At 43.3% G+C, this 19624-nt stretch overlaps 1 protein-coding gene across 1 annotated transcript in view; it reads left to right on the forward strand.

The window, feature by feature from the left end:
- Ryr3 (ryanodine receptor 3) overlaps positions 1 to 19624 on the forward strand; it is a 556876-nt gene that overhangs the window by 352486 nt on the left and 184766 nt on the right. Inside the window, 7 exon segments of the mRNA XM_063250329.1 lie at positions 3716 to 3924; positions 5489 to 5664; positions 7145 to 7181; positions 8946 to 9109; positions 11860 to 12025; positions 18209 to 18295; positions 18681 to 18907. Of these exon segments, the coding sequence (XP_063106399.1) occupies positions 3716 to 3924; positions 5489 to 5664; positions 7145 to 7181; positions 8946 to 9109; positions 11860 to 12025; positions 18209 to 18295; positions 18681 to 18907 (1066 nt within the window).

Consider the following 19624-nt stretch of genomic DNA (forward strand, 5'->3'; position numbering starts at 1 on the left):
AGTGTATCTGCCACCAGCCATCTATCTGTGTATGCGTGTGCGTGCACACACACACACACACACACACACACACACACACACACACACACAGGTGCCAAAGGGCCCCACGCATCTCTCTCCAAATTGAGGGTACACGTCAGAAAGTGCCTGTGGCAAGACAGCCTGGCCCCTGGTTTACTGTGTTTCCCACCAGGCTCTGGCCACTATGGAAGTATCTTTGAACTCCATTTGATTGAGGCTTAGGAAATGAAAAGGAATAAAACACATGCTACCATTTCAGGACTCTGAAAAACACCTCACGAATTGTCCAACCACTTCTCTAAGACCTGGGTGTCTTTCCTGCTATGAATGATTCCCCTTCATGCCTTCTTCAGTTTGAAACAGAATGAAAGTATACCTGTCATTCGGATTTCTAGGCCACCCCTTTCTTTCCAGGCTCCTGGATTACAAAAAGGGTGCAACCCTGCCTTGCCCCTTCTAATCACAAAACCAGGAGGGTTTATGACACCGAGTTTAGCAGAACCTGACAAACTCTGCAAAACTTAAACACATGTGCTCTTCCTTTCCTAAGGGGGAGAATTTTGTACATGTCTTGCCTCAAGATAATGCCGTTTGCACATTTTCTTCTCAAACCTCTTCAAAGATATTAGCGTAATCACACTTATTAGTGGCTTATTATGTCATTATAGCCCCTGTGATCTATCATGTGAAGTTATGAAGTTCCCTGAAATATGAATACCTTGAGTAAAGAAGTAGGGAGATCAGTAGCTGGAGCCTCTTGGCCAGGGGAAGAGAACTGACTAAGTGTATCCAGTTATCAAATCTTCCCAGAAGAACACGTTGTGCCTTGTGGAAAGTCATCTTTCCTGTGCCTTTCGGATAGTGTTTCTCTTTTCTGGCTGTAACCTTGGATTTAGCCGTCCTTCTCTTGCTTCCCAGAGCTGCACCCACATAACGCCCAGGAGATCACCAACGTTCTTGCCTCCCGTTGCCCTTGAATCCCTGGCTGTTCCCTACTGTGTTCAGCTCTCTGCAGAGATGGCTCCTGCCCCACAGGGACAGCACTTAGCTCTGTGATGAGTACAGTCCTCTGCCCTGAGACAAAGCTGTTGTTTAAATCTGAGGCGTTTATCCCCTCTAACGTCCCTTTCTCTCTTGCGCGATGTCTGGCAGCTGACCTGGGACTCATCCTTTTTTGTCACTTGCTCCTCATGACCAGGATCGAGTCTGTTAACTCTTCAAATCTTCAATTTTATCGTCAGGAAAATGTGTCCCTTCTACCAACACTTAGTAATGATGAGGGGCCCAAGTTTCTTCACACAAATATTATTTTTCTCCCCTTGCATTGTCAATGGGTGTGCACTAGGAAGTTATTTAGATGTCCTAAGGCTAGTTCTTGTTGCTGTTTTCCACTCAGGCTTTTATACCTGCTGTTCTCTTATCCTACCTTTTGGGTTCATGGAAAAGCAAAAAGGACAGATATTTTCTTAAGACAATCTGCAGTCTGTTCATGGCAAGACTGGACAGTTTCATGATGGTAGCTCCAAGATAAAACTACTAGAATCATGGTGTTCCTTAGCAGAATGATCAAAATACTGTCTTAGAAGTAGGGATAGTTTACAAGGGAAATTTTATTCTTTTTTAGTTATTTTTCTCATTGCTGAGACAAAATACCTGATCCCCAAAGCTAAAGGAAGAAAGATTGTAATTGTCTCACAGTTTATAGAGGTTTCAGTTCTTAGGTAGCTGGCTCCAAGGCAGGGTGGCCTGACACAGGGGCACTGCAGAGCAAAAGCAGTTCATGGCAGGCTAAGGTAGAAAAGCAGCCAAGCACCAAGCACCAAGCAGTGAAAAGACAGCACTTTTTCTGTCTTACATTCTGTCGAGGGAGTGCTTCCCTATCAGCTACTCCCAGAACGATGCCAAAACAATCAGGGAACTAATTTTCTGATTACACACCAGCATCACATGCTTAATTCCAGCATTATACACTCTAGATCCATCCACTTCTGAAAAGCCCCACCTGTGGCCACACGAGGCTTTGGGAAAGACATCTAGACACAGCCCATAACACTTTTTGTTTCCTTTCTTATACCATTTCTCTAAGCTGCTTGTGAATGAAAGAATTTCTTCTTTCACATCTTGTCATATGGCACTTTGTTCCAATGAGGACCCAAGGAATTTTGCTAACATTAATTAGATCTTTATTCTATACAATAGTCATATTACTTATAAAAATCTCTGCTTATAGACAGGTGACAGCCTAATCTATCACAGGCGCTGGCACAGAAAGTCCAAAGGCATCACCTTTTAGAATGCAGTGTGAATGGGCCTGATCAATGGACCAGTTCATCTCTCTGGAGGGGCAAAGCTAGTGGTCTAGTCCAGTTGTTCCCGAAGGAAGTTCTTTGTACAGAAGTCACTGTCATTATATTAGGATTCTCTCTTATTTAGAAATGGTATTAGACATGTGTCCTAAGTCCACAATTTATAAAACTAACTAGCTCAGGAGAGATTTACTCTCTAAATACGTATTATTTACGTGCGGAACTTCATGGCTTAGATAATAGTGCAGGAGTACTCCCACTAGGAAGAGTGTGTTTTGGCCTTGGTGTCTGTGGATGAATGTCCTCACTGTTGAATGGAATCATTCCTGTGAGTAACCTTTAAATTCCCCCTGACAGAAGCACTCTGTCCCAGAATGATGCTAGCTTCCTTTGTGGCGTCCAACTTCTGCTTCTGCCAGTGGCCTAAGAATTGTTCCCTTGTGCAGCCCAGCTGTCCTCCAGCCATTTATCGCCTGTGTCCTCCCAAATCCAGGATAATTGGTGCTTTCGCTGCTTTGCTGATTTGTTGGTCCACAATTATGATTTATAAATAGCCCACAAGCAAAAATGCCAAACAATTTCAACTGCTTTGGACTGTGCTGAGTGGTGATTTTTAAATGGGATCAGGGTATTGACATGAGCTAAGAGAGATGATAGCAGCTTTAGGAAAGGAGACAGGAGTTTTCTTTAGCCTTTGATTGAAATTTTGCTTCCCTGTGAAGGTGAAGACAGTGAGCCAGGAAGATGGGAGGACATAAACCAGCAGAATTATAGTGCTAGCATTCCAGGCTCTGAATGTGAAATACCTTTGGAACTCTTATCTCATTGTCAAGGATGCTAAAACCTGAAAAATTTAAGCAATTTGCAAAAATCTTTTTTAAAACTAAACTCTACTATATATTTATGGTATATGATATCATGTCATGAGACATAAAAAAATACTATAAAAATTAACATATCCATTATCTCACATAGTTACATGTTTTTGTGGCAAAATCTGCTAAATCATGCCTTAAGTTTGTTATATTGTTTTGATTTGGGTAGTATTTAACATTTCAGAGGGCCTAAGATCAATTTTTAAATAAAGCATCAAGAAAGAATTCCACTTTTTTCTCTTACAGGTTTAACTCTTCTAGTTGATATTTATTTGCATACTAAGAATAATCTGAAAAGGATGAGTGTTTTCTCCAAATCAGTTTGAACAAAACTTGCTTTTCTTTCTCATCTACCAAGGACAGTGGTAGTCTTCAGATGGCTTCCTTTTGCTGGTTTTATATGCCAGGAAAAAGACAAAAACTTAGTCCCATCTTTCTTGCTGGGACTAATAGCCCTTAAGGAAACACCAGGATGGTAGCTGTGGGCTGAAGCAGGCATCTCCTATTCTGCAGGGTTTGTGCCCATCTGCTGCCTGGGGCTGTCTCAAATTGGCCGCATGAATCTTGGGACAGATGCCAGTACCTTCAAGTTTTATACCATGTGTGGCCTCCAAGAGGGCTTTGAGCCTTTTGCCGTCAACATGAACCGAGATGTTGCCATGTGGTTCAGCAAGCGCCTGCCGACATTCGTCAATGTGCCGGAGGATCATCCACACATAGAGGTAACGGTAAACACTGTGGGTGCCATGGCAGGGCAGGCACTGAGCTCCCTGTGATCCTTCTGTCGGCAGGCAGGTTGTCACCTACGTGCCTTTCCTGCAGCCATCCAGTACCTGCCCCTGGCTCTCAAAGCCATAGTTGCAGGCACTTTAATGAGGACAGCGTGGTGGAATCTTACAAGAGACCTTGCAGATTGGGTCTCAAGCCTTTGAGAGCCTGGATTTTCTCCGGACATCCTAACACTGATATTATTGTAGAATCACGGTATCTCTATATTTTAAGCATTGTTTTGTTTGAAAAGCCCAATATCTGTACTGAAGGTTGTATGTCCTGAACATAACGTGTTCCTAGATGCTCATAACTTAGTACCCTTTAGGCCTTGTTTAATTTCTGTGGTGCCATTTCCAACACTGAAATTCAGGTATGATAGTTGATTATGGTACTCCTACTTTTTTAGGGGAGGTGGAGTAGCCGAAAATTATAAAGAACATAATTTGGGTTCTGATTTTACATCTGTTTACCTCTGCTTTGCTCATGCCCACCACTGGTTTCTTGTGGTGAGTGTGGGGAGGAAAATGCTGATGGAAAGGCAGGCAGACCAGCTTCTTGCTGTGTTCCTGTGCCCAACTCTGTGCCGTGCTTTAACCCAACTCTCATGTTCCCTTAACTCACCCCCTTCTGGATTCAGGAAGCAATGGCTCTTGCCCTGAGCTGCCCTTCACAGTGTTAAATAACACAGGCCATTGTTTCTCTGGTTCTTCTCCAGCTGTTACCTTTGAATGGTGGCTCTTAAGCTTTGGGAAGTCTTGGAACATCTTTGACAAACTGATAGACCTAGATGCCTCCATTTACAAAAATATACAAAGCATACTCAATTACAGAAGCGCACTGTGAACTCAGAGTGAGAGTTGTTCCCTAGAGAGCAGAGGCTCAGTTTATGTTTTAAAAGTTATTTCTATTGTCTCAGTTCACTTCTGCCTCTCTCCCCAGCACACATTTCCTCCCCACCCTGCCAGCCGCAGTTCCCAGGACTGTGAGTTGCCAGCAGGATTTGAGGCAGGCTGTGAGAGCTTCAGCTCTCAGGCAGAATGAGTGGACTGCATAGCAGAGGATGCCCTCTGCAGAAGCGTGGGTGTCTGTACTTGAGCTTCAGAATTTCTGCTGCCCTCTCCTTTAGTTGTTCTTATACCCAGTGACAAGAGAAATCACTGGAAAGGTTTTCCTTTTAGCCACGTACCCTTTGGCGTACAAGGTAAGTTTTTATAGACACCATGCCACATCACCCACATACTGCCCTCTCTCTGGCTTTTGTTCTCCACACTTGACCTTGCAGAGAACCCTGTGGTTGTGTCTTAATCCTTAATTTCCCTAGCCAGCAACAAGTATGCTCCTTTTTATCAGATAGAGCCTCAGTGATGATGAGAACCATGGTTTGGTGTTCATCAGACCAGTGTTTACAGTGTGTAGAACACCCTGCTGTGTATTATTCTTGTCAGCAAGAGGAGGAGGACCAAGGTCACAGCAGGCCTTTTGGTATGTCAAGGTGAGGACTCATGGTGTTTCCAGGTCGCAAGGATCGATGGCACCATGGACAGCCCTCCATGCCTCAAGGTGACCCACAAGACGTTTGGTACCCAGAACAGCAATGCCAACATGATCTACTGCCGTCTGAGCATGCCTGTTGAGTGCTACTCCTCCTTCAGCCACAGTCCCTGTCTGGACAGCGATGCTTTCCAGAAAAGGTGAGGGTGAGGCCTGTGGCTCTCAGCTGCACATCGCATTTGCTCTAACATTGGCTTCTGCTCACTTTTTACTCCTCCTTGGCACAAGAAAAACTCAGCATGTGGGGTTCTCTCTGCTTTAGTCAGGTAAAGAATTACGTGTCTTGTGGGCACACAGGTACGTAGAAAGTTGTGTGTCCTGCACAATTAAAGGGACCAGGAAAGCTAACCAGAGTCGCATGCAGAAGTGTATCCACTTCTAGAGCTGTCTGGGTACCAGTCCGCTTGCTCCCACCTCCTATTTTAGAAATGAAAGGGACATACATTTTTGGAGGCACAAACTGCCTTTTTTCCATCCTGTGGACAATGTCCATTCCTGCAGTTCCACCATTCTTGAGTAATGTGACTTCTTCCTTCCCAATAAGTAATACATTATTTGTTATCTTTCCTTTGATGTCTGTTTTTATTCATTGATCTATGTCTGCCATCTGGAGCTATCTTGTTCAGGTCTCTTATAGTATTTCACTATCTACTAAACTTTAAACAAGCACAGCTATTTGAGAGAACAGAATAAACCATGCAAAGATGTCTCTACTGATGTTATTACAGCTTCCCCATCCTCATCTCCAGCTCTAACTTACCCTCTGTGCTAAGGGACAAAGTTAGAAGTCACAGCCCTACCTGGCAATTCCCAAGGCCAACTGCAATCACTTGTGCACATAAAGCAACCAGTTGCCTAAATTTGCCTTGATCATTAAAGGTATATCAAGTGCTTGTCAAAAGTGTGGGGTTCTTGGGTTGCCTCCAAGATTTAGCAACTACAAACTGTGCCATTATAAACATGGGTACACATATATGGCTGTGGTGTTTTTTCTTTTAATTCTTCTGGGAAGAGACCCAGAAGAGGAATAGCTGGATCAAATGGGACCACTAATCTTAGTTTTTTGAGGAATTTCCACACTAATTTTCACAAATGCCCATCAACTAATGAATGAATAAAAAAGATGTCGTTTTTATATGATGAAATACTACTCAGCCATAAAGAAAGATAAAATTGAGACATTTATATCTAACTGGATGGAGCCTGAGGCCATAATCATAAGTGAAATAAGTTGGATACACATGTATAAATACCACATTATCTCTCTAGTATGAGAAACTAAAAATGTAAATAAGAACGTAAATGTACAATAAATATTGTGAAGAAGAAAAAAAAACTCTCCAAAAGGAAAAGGGAAATGAGAGGGAGGGAAGAAGGAAGGAAAGGAAAGAAAAAAATGAGAAAAGCTTTGTGAATGGGGAGGGGAGGGAGTTTGAAGAGGGGACGGGAATGGGAAAAACAAAGAGGAATCAAGATACATTATGTACCCATACAAATTCCCTATAATGAATGTAGTCATTATGTATACCTAAATTGTACCAATAAACTTAAATTAAAAGAAGAAGTACAGAATTCTCTATACAACTGCATAAAGTAAAACATGGATTATCTTCCCTCCAGGAAACAGATGCAAGAAATACTCTCTCCTACAACAACAGTAAGTAAATATGCTCATTAGGGTTGTGATCATCTGATTCTTTGCTGTGCCTAGAATATGCCCCATATAGCAAAATCCTCTCTAATTGCCAGATACTCTATCTTTTAATATTCATCTTGATGCTTTGGAATGCACCTATGGTATTTCTCAAGTGCAAGGAAGAGAGAGACTTATCCAGTGCCAAGCAGAAGCTCTACCTGGGCCTAACTGGGCATCTCTCTGTGTTTCATATATGTATGCTACCAGGGACCCAACACTGACTTTCTGACTCAAAGCATCAGTTCAAGGAGGTCTCAGATTAATCCTTGTGTTTGCTCTTCTGTGTGAGCTTCCTGGTTTTCTCCCTCATGTGCCCCTGGGGTGCCAGAAATAATGCTGATGGCATTTAAATGAGCAGAAAAGACAGGAAACTCTCCCAGAAGGCCGAAGCTACTTGTGGTCCCTTTCCCATAGCTAGACGCTGGTCAGAAACCAATATTTCCTAATTTCTTCCTTTCTCTAACTCTCGTTTACCATTTGGGGAGAAAAGAATAGAGAAGAAGGAAAGGAAAAGCATGTGTATGGGGGAGATGCATGGCTCCCCTTCTGTGAAGTCAGCCTGTAGTCCTGAGTGCACAGGTGAAGCGTCATTAGGAGTAGGACCTGCTGCAGCAGGTCACTCACGATGGCTGGATTCTGTGTTGGGTACATTGCTTCACCTTCCCATGTAGTCTCCACTTATTGCACTTGAAAAGTAATCTGTAGCCTGTGAAATGGGTGATAGTGTGCACCATGTTATGCAGAGTGAAGACAAATGACTTGTCCAAGTTCACAGGAGAAATTACAGTGCCAAAACTCAAGCGTAGATTTTGTCTGGCTGACCTTTTGTTACTGCCAGCCAAGAAAATTTGACAGACTCCAAATAGGACTTACTTCATTAAGAATAAATGTACTCAGTGGTATAAAGAAAATGATGAAGCAGTCCCTGCCTCACCACAGTAGCTACTACTGTGACATAGTGATGCACCTCGCAAGCCATGTGGCCTTCCTCACCAGAACCACTGTCCCTCTCAACCTGCCTGTGGGTGAGTGAGACAGCCTTGCCAAGTGGGTTTAGCTACACCCTGAACTTTTCTCTCACAACATCTTTTTTATAGACAATACTGAGATTGAAACCAGGGCCTTGCACTGAGCTCTGGCCCCAGGCATTTAATTTTGAGACAGGGTCTCACTGAAGTACCCAGGATTGGCTCAAACTTGTGATCCTCCTGCCTTAACCTGTCAGACTCCTGGGGTTAAAGCATGTGCCACCCAGCTCAGCTTGCAGCCTCTTTTTTCATCAACAACAAAAACTGGCCCTGTCTGTGGAAGTGTAGAGTAGCAGGAGCTACTCTTGTCCCTCTGAGGATAGGGACTGCCTGCCCTGCTTCCAGCCCAGGTCTGCCTGGTACCTGGGAGTGGTTAGGGCCCTTTGCGCACCATTCTGGAGGTCACCATGAGTTACATCAACAGCATCGCCTACTCTCATCTCCAGCATCTTCCTGCCAACAAGGTGGTAAAATGTTTACTGTACTGGGTTTTAAAGCAAAGCAGGAAAGGGGAAAATTAGAAAGCCAGAGTCTCTGTCTCACCATCCCTGCAGGCTAAGAGTACACCTCACCTCTTCAATAGCGCATGCTTCTTCTTAAGATGGGGCTGTCAGGCTGCTGCATGTTCTCTGCCTCTCGAGTCCCCTCCCCGCCGGGAGCCACTCACTCTCATCTGTGCTCTGTGGTCTCTCCACAGCAATGCTACTATGCCATCCGCATCTTCGCAGGACAGGACCCCTCCTGCGTCTGGGTTGGATGGGTGACTCCAGACTATCACTTGTACAGTAAAAAGTTTGACCTGAATAAAAACTGTACAGTGACTGTCACCCTCGGGGACGAGAGAGGTCGGGTCCATGAAAGGTAAGAGGGGGTGCCCAGGAGGCAGGATCAGCCATCAGGCTCCTTGCTATCTCCTCCTTATCCCTCACAGTCTTCCCATTCCCCTCCAAACAAAGAAGAAAGCCTCTCAACCTCACTTAGAAGGAAAGGCTGAAATTTGGTCTCACAATTTTTGAGTACCCTAAAACAAGGGCTGGGGAGTTGGAGGGGTGTCTTACTATGAGGAATGTTAGTGAAAATTAAGGATAATTTCATCACACTTATAAATCATGGTGCAGGGATGGAAGATGGGAATGGACAACTGGATCTGAGATTTCTTTCAGTTTTTTCCCATGGTTTTCAGGCTAGCCTCAGGTTTCTCATCAGAACAAAACAGCAAAACTGTATTTTTGAGAACAGTCAGTTCAGAAGAAATAAAAAGATGCACCACATCAGACAGCCACTGACACACTCAGATCATCTCATCCCAAGAGTTTTTAATTGCTAAAAGCATAAAAAAATAAGGAAAATGTAGCACATAGGGAAGACATGCTTTAGGCAAACTTTGTATCCTCCCAGAACTCCACTGTTACTGCTTAGCCAGATGTGGCTCCTGAGCCATCTTAGCCAGATGTGGCCCAAGGCACTGTATGCAAAAATATACATCTCCCACTTACATGGGGTACAAGAGCATCCTTTCCTGTACAGCTGCATGTGAAGATGTAATAATTGCTTCTCAAGCTGGCCTTTCACCCTACAAGGTCAGGAGTATTTTGTACCTTTGTTCTTTAATTAGTACTGATTCATCAGAGGCTCATGGCCAGAGGCAAAGCAATAGTCACCATTCTGCAGGACCTGTGCTGGCAAGTGGTTAAGGACACAGGCCCTGAAAACAACAGATGTCCTCGCTAGATTTATAACTCTGTCCCAATTCTTACCAGAAGTGTGGCCTCAGATCATTTAATCTCCTTGGCTCTTTATTGCCTCGTCTAGAAAATGAGAATAATATTTCTGATCCCGTAAAATGTTGTGAGGGGTAAATGAGTGATTCATGCAAAAAATTCTAAAGACAGTGCCTCACTTCAAACACTAAGTACCATTATTACCACTGCCATTACTGACGTTCATCATGTTATGAAAATCAAAACAAGTGTGATAAAGTACAGTGTGAGCTGGAAAGTCTGTGAAAACAATCAGCCAATTCAAGTTTTGTTTCTGAGCAAGGAAAAAAGCCAGAAATATTTATCACCTTTCAGGTTATTGCTTCTATTTTCTGGCTCTGCCACACAAGACAAATGCTTGCTGTATCTGAGCCTCACTGACCACAGTTACTGTCTAAATATCTAACATACTGACACCTAGAGCAAGACCCAATGTATAGTAGTGTGCTCAGTAATTCCTAGTTCTTTGTCCTACATAATAAGCAATAAACACAGGATCGATTTTCTGATATTTCAGCGCATTTTTAATTTGGGCTTTTAAAAATACACCCAAAGCCTGCCACTTCACATCCCTATAGCCACAATGTATTATTAATTGAATTCTATGTGCATCATTGATCTATTTAGTAATTTAAACACTGAGAAGTAGTAGTAATATGGCTGTTGCTTGCCTTTATGGAAATCTAATGATGGCTGTAACTCTTTGGAAGAGGCAGTTTGCACTTGCCTCTGCCTGAGTACTGAAAAAAACCACATCAGTGCCCCAGAGGAAAGGAGACGTGTACAAACGTTTATTTGCAAAAGGGATTCTATGCTCATGGGAAAGTGATAGACTTCTAGAGCTGGATGAACCCTTGACAAATCCTAATCCAAACAATTAGACCCCGTCCAGAGAAGTAAAGAACCTGGATCTGTTCGTCACATGGAGCTACAAACTCTGCCCACAGCTAAGGACCTCAGCGGGAACCCCCCATGACATCTCTCTCCTTCAATCTGAGGGAAGTCACATCGTGTTTCATCAAGGGGCAGGGTCCCTCTGATGTTCAACCCAAGGATGGGCTTAGGAAATAGAGTTGGCTGTCTCTTATCACAGCCCACTCTGAGAGCTGAGGACTACCTTGGCCACTGAGCCTCTTCTCTAAAGCTCACCAAAGGCATGAAACCAACAGCTAAGGAATCAGACATTGGAGACGTAAAGGCTTTTTGGATATTATAGTTTGCTTTTAAGTGTAAAGGTCTATAATGGAGTTCAGTATTCTAGGAATTGGTAGATGGTTGGAAATAAAGGTACCTAAGTTGTTACTTATACAGGAATGGAGGAAGCTGACTTCCAAAGAACTGTAAAGTCAAGGTAAGACAGGTGTGGGTAGTGGGAGGGCATAAGAGACAGCATCCCTGGTCCCAGGCCTGCCATCCTAAGAAATATAAACCATTTCTCATATGTTGTGTAGCTTTGCCCTAAATACAAGACCGAGATGCTGACATCAGATTTGTGTGTCTGCTTCTTATACCTAATCCCTTTATAACTTTGCCCAAGGTAAACAGTCCCCCTCTCTGTACCTTAATTTCCCACTACTACCTTTCTCATCTGTTTCACAAAGGTGAGTGAGGAAAGTTATCTGAACATTTTTTTTGTAGGAGAAAGCCTGCTTTATAGCCACATCCTAAACAGAGTAGCTTATGCCCAAGTAAATTAAGATGAACCCAAACAAATTGATTTAAGAAAAATTAACTGGGGCTGGTCAGAAAGGTTCATAGAGAAGTTTGGTGGGCATTTCATTCTCGAGGCTTGAATACAAACCACCCAGTACAGATTCTGTGCCTTCTCTTCCGTACCTTTCTGGCCCCTAGTGTGAAACGCAGCAACTGCTACATGGTGTGGGGTGGAGACATTGTGGCTAGTTCTCAAAGATCAAGTCGAAGCAACGTGGACCTGGAGATCGGCTGCCTTGTGGATCTGGCAATGGGCATGTTGTCCTTCTCAGCTAATGGGAAAGAACTTGGAACCTGCTACCAGGTAGGGACAGCTGCTGGGGTAGAGACAATGGTGTCTAAGGCCTGCCACTTATGCCTGTGTTCCTTGCTCTTGTCAGTATCCCTCATATCTACCACAATGTTCTTAGTTGATAAAGTCATGTGGTACATGAGGGACTAAGGATAACAAATAAATAAAAGCAAACTGACTTTGTTGGTTGACCAGTTATGCTGACTATCTTTCTAGAGGAATAAAAGGCTTTTCTTCGTTGATGAGCCCTCAAAATTTATTTTTTAAGCATTTCTCTGCCATCTTTATGTTACCTATACTATACAAAAGGTAAAATTTAAGAGGTAAACAGAAATACTTTTCACTTTAAGAAATTGAAGCCTATAGAAACTATTAAGTTGCTATGTATTCCCTTTGCAAAAAGGTTACTCATATTTCCTTTGGATACTTTCAGAGGTGATGGTTTACAACCTGTTAGGAACCAGTCTGCATAGCAGGAGGTGAGCTGTGGGAAAATGCAAAGCTTTGTATGTATTCACAGCTGCTCCCCATTGCTCACATCACTGCCTGAGCTCCACCTGCTGTCAGATCAACAGCACCCTTAGATTCTCATAGGAGTGGTACCCTACTGTGAACTGTATGTATGAGGGATCTAGGTATGCACTCCTTATGAAAATCTCATGTAATAATAATAGAAATAAAGTATACAATGTAATACTAATAAAAATAAAGTGCACAGAAAATGTAATGGATTTTAATCATCCCAAAAGTACCACTACCATCCCTGTTCATGGGAAAAATTGTCTTCCACAAAACCAATGCCTGTGGCAGAAAGTTTAGGAATACTGCCTTATCTGATTCTTCTGAAAATGTATTTATGCAAATAATGTGTTTCCCTGTTTCATGAACTGTGAACTCCAAGGAAATACTCAGGAAGCCCCTCAGGTATACAAATATAAGTTTACATGTGATTAATCCTGAAATCCTGATTTCTTCATTCTTGATGGCCAAATACGCCTGGGAAAATCCTTCTCTTGAAGTTTTGCTGTGAATGTCAGCACAATAGAAACTTAGAGACATACTTCAGAAAGAAATCTGTTTAAACAAGCATTCCTAAAGTTATTTCACCAAGAAAAAGATTTTGTTAAAATAATAGTAAATATTCTATGAACCTAGAGTTCTACAGAATATATCATGGAAAATTCTAGGTTGTGAAATTAAATTTATATGTTAAACATTTTCACCATTCCAAGGACAGAACAAAAAGTCACATGTAGTGTGGACAGAAAGTATCACACAAGGGAAAAAGATTTCACCCATTGAGAACATTCAGGAACCCATTGAGAACATTCATTAAGGAGAAATCTTGACTGTGGAATAGAGAGAGGCATGGCCTTGATTGAAAAAATGTCACAAGAAGCATCACAGAGGTAGGGAACAATACGGTGTGTCTGAGGATCACTGGACAGAGTGACTTGAAGCTTTTATGATTAGTGGTGAGAAATTCATTTGGAAAAGTAAGTTTAGGGGGCTGGGGATTTAGCTCAGAGGCATAAGTACCTGCCTTGCAAGCAGGCAGTCGTGAGTTCGATCCCCAGTACCTATAAAAAAGAAAAAGACAAAAAAAAAAAAAGTAAGTTTAGATAGAAAGTAGGGAGCTACCGAAGGCTTCTGAGCAGGACAGTGACATGCGGTATTTAAGAAAGTGAAGTCAGCAGTCTTCCAGGGTCACCATGGTTATTACACAATGGATGAAAGCCCTGTTTTCTCAGTCAGCCCTAGACCATAGCCTCTGGACTAAAAAGCTTCTTAGCTCCCAGCTATCTGGTCTGTGGTTGGAGAGATTGGATCAGATAGAGAACAGTCAGAGCAGCATCCCAAACCTGAAAGGTTCATTGACTGAGAAAGGATAGACCAAACTCTTGCTGGGGGTCAAGGGCAGCACACTGGCACAAAGGCAGCTACCTTATCTCGGCAGTGTCTCCTACATTGCACAACTCTCTCTGTACCTGAAATCCTGTGGGAAACAATTGAATCGACTCTTGGCAAGCTGGGGCCAACCAGCCATTTCCAGAAAGAGGCATTTGTGAAGCCAAGCTTTGAGGAAGCAGGGATTCTAGTGGTTTGCATAGTTCTACCTCTCCCAGCTCCAAATCCTCTGAGAAAGTGTCTTATATACATTGCCATCATCCTTCAGAATCCATTAGCTTTCTCCCATTAACTTTTGAAATGAGTTGAACTCAAGGGTCCTCCCTCAGCTGCAGAAAACTGAGAGTTTCTAATCACTTTTAAAGCGAGTTAGATTTCAGAGGTCCACAAATATTAATGAATTAAAAACAACAATAAAAAGATGGCATTTACAAGCAGCAATGGCTCATCTGCCTCAAGGAACAACCAAGGATGTTGAGAAGTGACATTGGGACAGCTTCATTCCATCTTATCACAGTGGTTCCTGGGTGACATTAGGCTGGACAGTTGTCCTCGCTGAGCTGAGTGTCAGCACTTCTCCTCGACTGACCTTCTTTACTACATGCACATAAATACTGCTCACTCTGCCCAGTGGCTCCGGTTTTGCTGCCTGCTCAAAGCAGTGCTATGAGGAGTAGCAGAGGATCAGGCTCCATTCAGAGCCTCAGGAAAGCCACACCCGGCCAGCCCCTTCCACAGCCAGCAAGATAGTACCATGTTCTGCCATATGTCTGTCCCCGGCAGTCAGATCTTTGTTATTCTGCAGCTGTAGTCATTTTGATTTTTCAATTATCTCAAGAGGAGCTGGCTAGCAATATTTACACACTGGCTTTCAATTCAGAAAGGAAAAGTCACAAAATAATGAGAATTCTCTCAAACAGTGTTTCTAGACCTCCCCATTAAATAGTGCTATGCAATTTGGAAAGCTTTTTCTGTCCCACCTAATGCAATCAGTGGAGAAATGAGAACTAGAATGTATGTTCAAGAAATACTCCCCAGTGATTGCCGTGCCAGCTCCCACCCCTGACAGAGGACAGAATCAGCCGGAAGATTCATATTTACACGACAGTGTAGCTTTTGAATCTGCCCAGGTCCTGTACCCTGACCTTCATGCATGATTAGATACAGAATGTCTGTTAACACAAGGACAAAACAGATCAGCTGGTGATAAAAGGAGACTTAACTATGAAAGGACAAGACTATATGAAGTGTGGTGGCAGCTCTGAGTCCAGGCTCGCTGCTCCTTCCATCAGAATGGACACCCCTACCCCAGTAGGTGCAGTCCCGCAGGTAGAAGCTGTTCACTGTGTCTCAAGCAGCACCTGGCCCCTAGTGAGCGCTTGCTAGGATCTGTTGTTGGACAAACTGACTTGGCTGGGAAACCACTTGTATGCACTTTTTTATTGCTGTCTGATAAGTTGCCATAAAATTAGCAGCTTAAAACAACCTGTGCTTATTATTTCACAGTTCTGCAGTCTTGCCTGAGCCCTCAGGTTCTCATAAGGCCAAAATCAAGGTGTCTGGTAGGCTGTTCCAGGCTCCTCTTCCTTGTGGGCTCTGGGAAGAATCTATTTCTGAGCTTGTTGGAGGTGTTGGCAGTACCCAGCTATTGCCTGTGTCTCTCATGTTCTGAGGTCCTGTGTCCTTACAAGCCAGGCCATTTTCCGCCTTAAATTCACTATTTAATAGCTTTATTCACATCAGCAGTACCTCTTTGGCCAAGTAACATAACATCACGCACAAGAAACCCCAGTGATCCTGAGAAACTTCTAGAATTGTGTGTCCTATACCAGCAATATTGTATTGGTTTTATCCTCATGTTCACCCTCCTGAGTCTACATTCATATTTTCTTATTTTTGTTACTGAAGAGAAATTGCACTGTTCCTTGTGGTAGATGTGTGCTTTGTATGTTAGAAATAAGTTTATCCAGGACATCCTACATGCTTTCAAACGTCCTTCAGGGATTTGGCTGAGAAGTTTAGGAAGTTTTCAGGAACCAATGCTAAAGAGCCTGAGAAGATTCTATTCATTTAGCCGATAGCTGCTAAGTTGGTGTGATTCAGGTCAGCATAAAAAGCCTTCTAGTGAGTTCATTTCTCTTGCCTCATTAGCACAGATTCATGGGTTACCTTCTGGTCCAGATGAAGTCTTGTCAGCCACCAGAGCTCTGAAGGTTATAATGACTTGAGGGTACAAAGTTATTCTGAATATTACACTTTGGGTATTTGAAAAATCTAGAGGCCAGCCCAGAGACAACCCAGAAGAGCATCATATGACAGTTTCCTATTTAGATCCTTGACTACTGTAAACTCAGGGCCTGCCAAAAGCAGATACATAATTGATACTAAACCATTTGGTCAGTGTCCTTCACTAGGCTTATTGCAGACACAGAGTTTTAGAAATTCACCTTTATACTTTGGCTTTATAGGCATCTATCTCTTCATTCCACCTAGAAGTACTGAAATATGAGTTATAAACCAAGCAAGAGCACCTGAAGTGTTAGTCTATCATCCTGTAACAAAAATGATACTTCCAAGCCGAAGTCATTAAACCTCAGTTTAATGACTCTAACCTATTTTGTCATGAACAAATGATAGCATGAAACTATGTAAAATCTTGTAATGTCACAGCAACAACATTTGATTTCATCAATCTTATTTCTAAATATATTGAAGAAGATCATTATTTAGATGGAGCCTGTACCAAATACTCACTGCTTTCATACCCAGTGGATGCACTTTCCATTGCCACATTAAAAATGATCACAGACTTAGTGGCTTAAAATAACATGCACTTATTGACTTATAGTTTCCGTGGCCTTTTACAATTTAGCTTAGTCCTCTGCTTGGGTCATGCAAGGATACAGTCCAGCTGTCAGCCAGGCTGCAATGTTCAGAGTCCTCTTCCATGTGGCTGTTTGCAGAATCCAGGTGCCTGCATTTGTAGAACTGGGATCCCATTTTCATGCTGGCCACAGCTGGAGTCCATTTTGAGTCCCTTTGGAATTCTTTTGTATGTGACCCTCTTGTGGGCCTGCTTTCTACGGCCAGCTTATATCTCTACAGCCAGCTGGAGCTCTCCCCGCTTTGCTGATGTGCACTGTTATACAACATAACTTAATCTTGGAAGTGATTATCCTCACACTTTTACCACATTTATGTGCTAGAAACAAACAGATTCTACTGGAGATTGTACAATTAAGTCCTGTTAACATTTGTTCAACACATCTGCCATTTGTAGGCAAGGAGAACAGCGGGAATTTCTCAGTGTCTTTATTTGCTTAAAAGCAAAAGGCTTCAGGTGTAGAAATAAAATCTCAATATGAGAGTAGAATTCATATCTTCATGGTCCTCCCTGATATTAGAAACACATAGAATTGATCTGCTGTGAGTTTTCTCCTACAGCAACAAGTGAGCAAATGATAGCAGCCCTGATGCCATCAGTAAACCCACGTGCATCATCTTAGATGAAGCTAAAAGAAAATGAGTGACTATCAAGCCCTTTAACATAAAAGCTAAAACTGAAAGGAGAAAAGAGTGAAGAAAAGCACCAAGGAACTCAGAGGGTTGAGGGATGGATGCGCTCTGCAGAAAGCGTTCCACGTTATTACAGTGAAACAGCTCCTGGGTTGTGATGTGGAGCAGCAGTCCTCAACTGGGAATGCTTCTTCCCCAACTGGGCAAGTGGCAGTGTCAGGAGACCATATTGGTTGTCACGACTGTGGGAGGGTAGAGAAGTGCTACAAACAGGTATTAAGGAGAGGGTGATGATGGGTCAGGTCTCTCAATAAAAAGTCACCTGGCCCAAAATGTCAGGAGTACCGAGGTTAAGAACCCTGCCCTTGAGTGTCCCTGGCCGAGTCATCATCTCCTCTGGGCAGGCCTGGTAAGTGATGGTGTTTCCAGTTGCCAGGTGTCTCTGCTGGGAATACTGAGCACATCACGCTGTTGAGCAGTCAGCAACAGGCCTTGCCTCTGGTGACAAGTGAGTAGCTCTTAACCTTGGACTGTCCCGCTGCTGCAGGTTGTAGCTACTGAGAAAGGAAGCGGAAGGATATTTGATTGTTTAGTCCAAATAGAGAGTGTTTAAAGTTGGGAGCACATTGAAAGACCACATTTCTGAGCAGCCAGCTAGCTGTCCTCTTGTGGCTCAGAGTAAAATGAGAGTATTGACTAAAATACCCCACAGCTTAACAAACTGTGATTTTATTGCTCTGGGAAAATGTCTCAATTTGTTTTGCTTCCCAGGTGGAACCCAACACCAAAGTGTTTCCAGCTGTCTTCTTGCAGCCTACAAGCACTTCTCTGTTTCAGTTTGAACTTGGGAAGCTAAAGGTACCTACCTGTCCCCTCATCTAACAAGAAAAGGTAGCACTGACCATTGAGGGGTGAATTTCGGGTCTCAGAAGACAGGGAAATCTCTCACTTCTCACCGTCTCTCTGTCTTTTCCCCCAGTCTGTACAGGTTCCTGTGAAATTCAGATAACAAATCATGTGTTCTCCTTTTCTCCTCCCCCAACCTCTGATAGGTGCTGGAAAAAACCAATCCTCATAAAACCCATTGTGCAAGGCCCTAATGCTAGCAAGGCCATTAATATGTCTCCCTTTAGTTTATGATAATCATATTGATAATCATGGGCCAGGTGCATGATCCCACCACCTGGACTGTATGTATTTGCACATCTGTTTTCTTCTCAAATGCTTTTTCACCTTGTCCCAGAATGCAATGCCTTTGTCTGCGGCCATATTTAAGAGTGAGGAGAAAAACCCAGTCCCCCAGTGTCCTCCTCGGCTGGACGTCCAAACCATCCAGCCGGTGCTCTGGAGCCGCATGCCCAACAGCTTCCTGAAGGTGGAGATAGAGCGGGTAAGCGAGCGCCACGGCTGGGCAGTCCAGTGCCTGGAGCCCCTGCAAATGATGGCGCTGCACATCCCAGAGGAGAACAGGTACTGCCCAGACCCGCAGAGGAAGGGGAAGGTGAGGGAGGCAGGGAGGTGGAGCCGGGCAAGCCCAGAAGAGAGCTGGGCGCATCTCATTGGACCCTGCTCAGTCCCAAGATGATTGTTGATTTCCCCAGCATTTCAGTGTCCATTCTTCCCCTTTCTCATTTCTGTTACTTAGAAACTTCAGGGGATACTCCATGATGCGCCTGCTGTGAGGCCTTCATTGTAGCTCCTAGGGCTTGAGATCAAGAAACACTTCATTGAAAACTTAGTGACCCTGAAATATACATTATAGGTGATAAAGAGAGAAACAGTGAGACATGCCTGGCTTAACTAACAGAACCAGGAATCAGGCTCCTGGTGTCCCTTAGTTAAGAGGGATCTTATATGATAGCCTGGGTTCAATCCCAGCACCAACACTTTGTGACTGCATGCCGGTGGGTAAACTGCCCTCCAAACCTCTCTCCTCCAAACCTGTCCTCTGCCACACTGTAAGAAAGGCCCTCCCGAGGTGTTGCTGGGAGAAGATAAAATGAGATTGTATAGAGAAAATCTGGTACAGTTTCTGGACATAATGAAGATTAACTAAATTTTATTATTGTGGATATGCTTATTCCTTGAGTTCTTTACTAAAGAGTAGAATGATGTGGAAAGAGCCAGTGTGTGCCACCCCACAGCTGCCACTTAAATCTCCCCTCAGACCAAGGGCAGTAGGGCAAG

This window comes from Cavia porcellus, unplaced genomic scaffold (genome assembly GCF_034190915.1).
Source record: "Cavia porcellus strain 051 isolate PalLab524CR breed Dunkin Hartley unplaced genomic scaffold, mCavPor4.1 scaffold_6, whole genome shotgun sequence".
Classification (NCBI taxonomy): domain Eukaryota; kingdom Metazoa; phylum Chordata; class Mammalia; order Rodentia; family Caviidae; genus Cavia; species Cavia porcellus.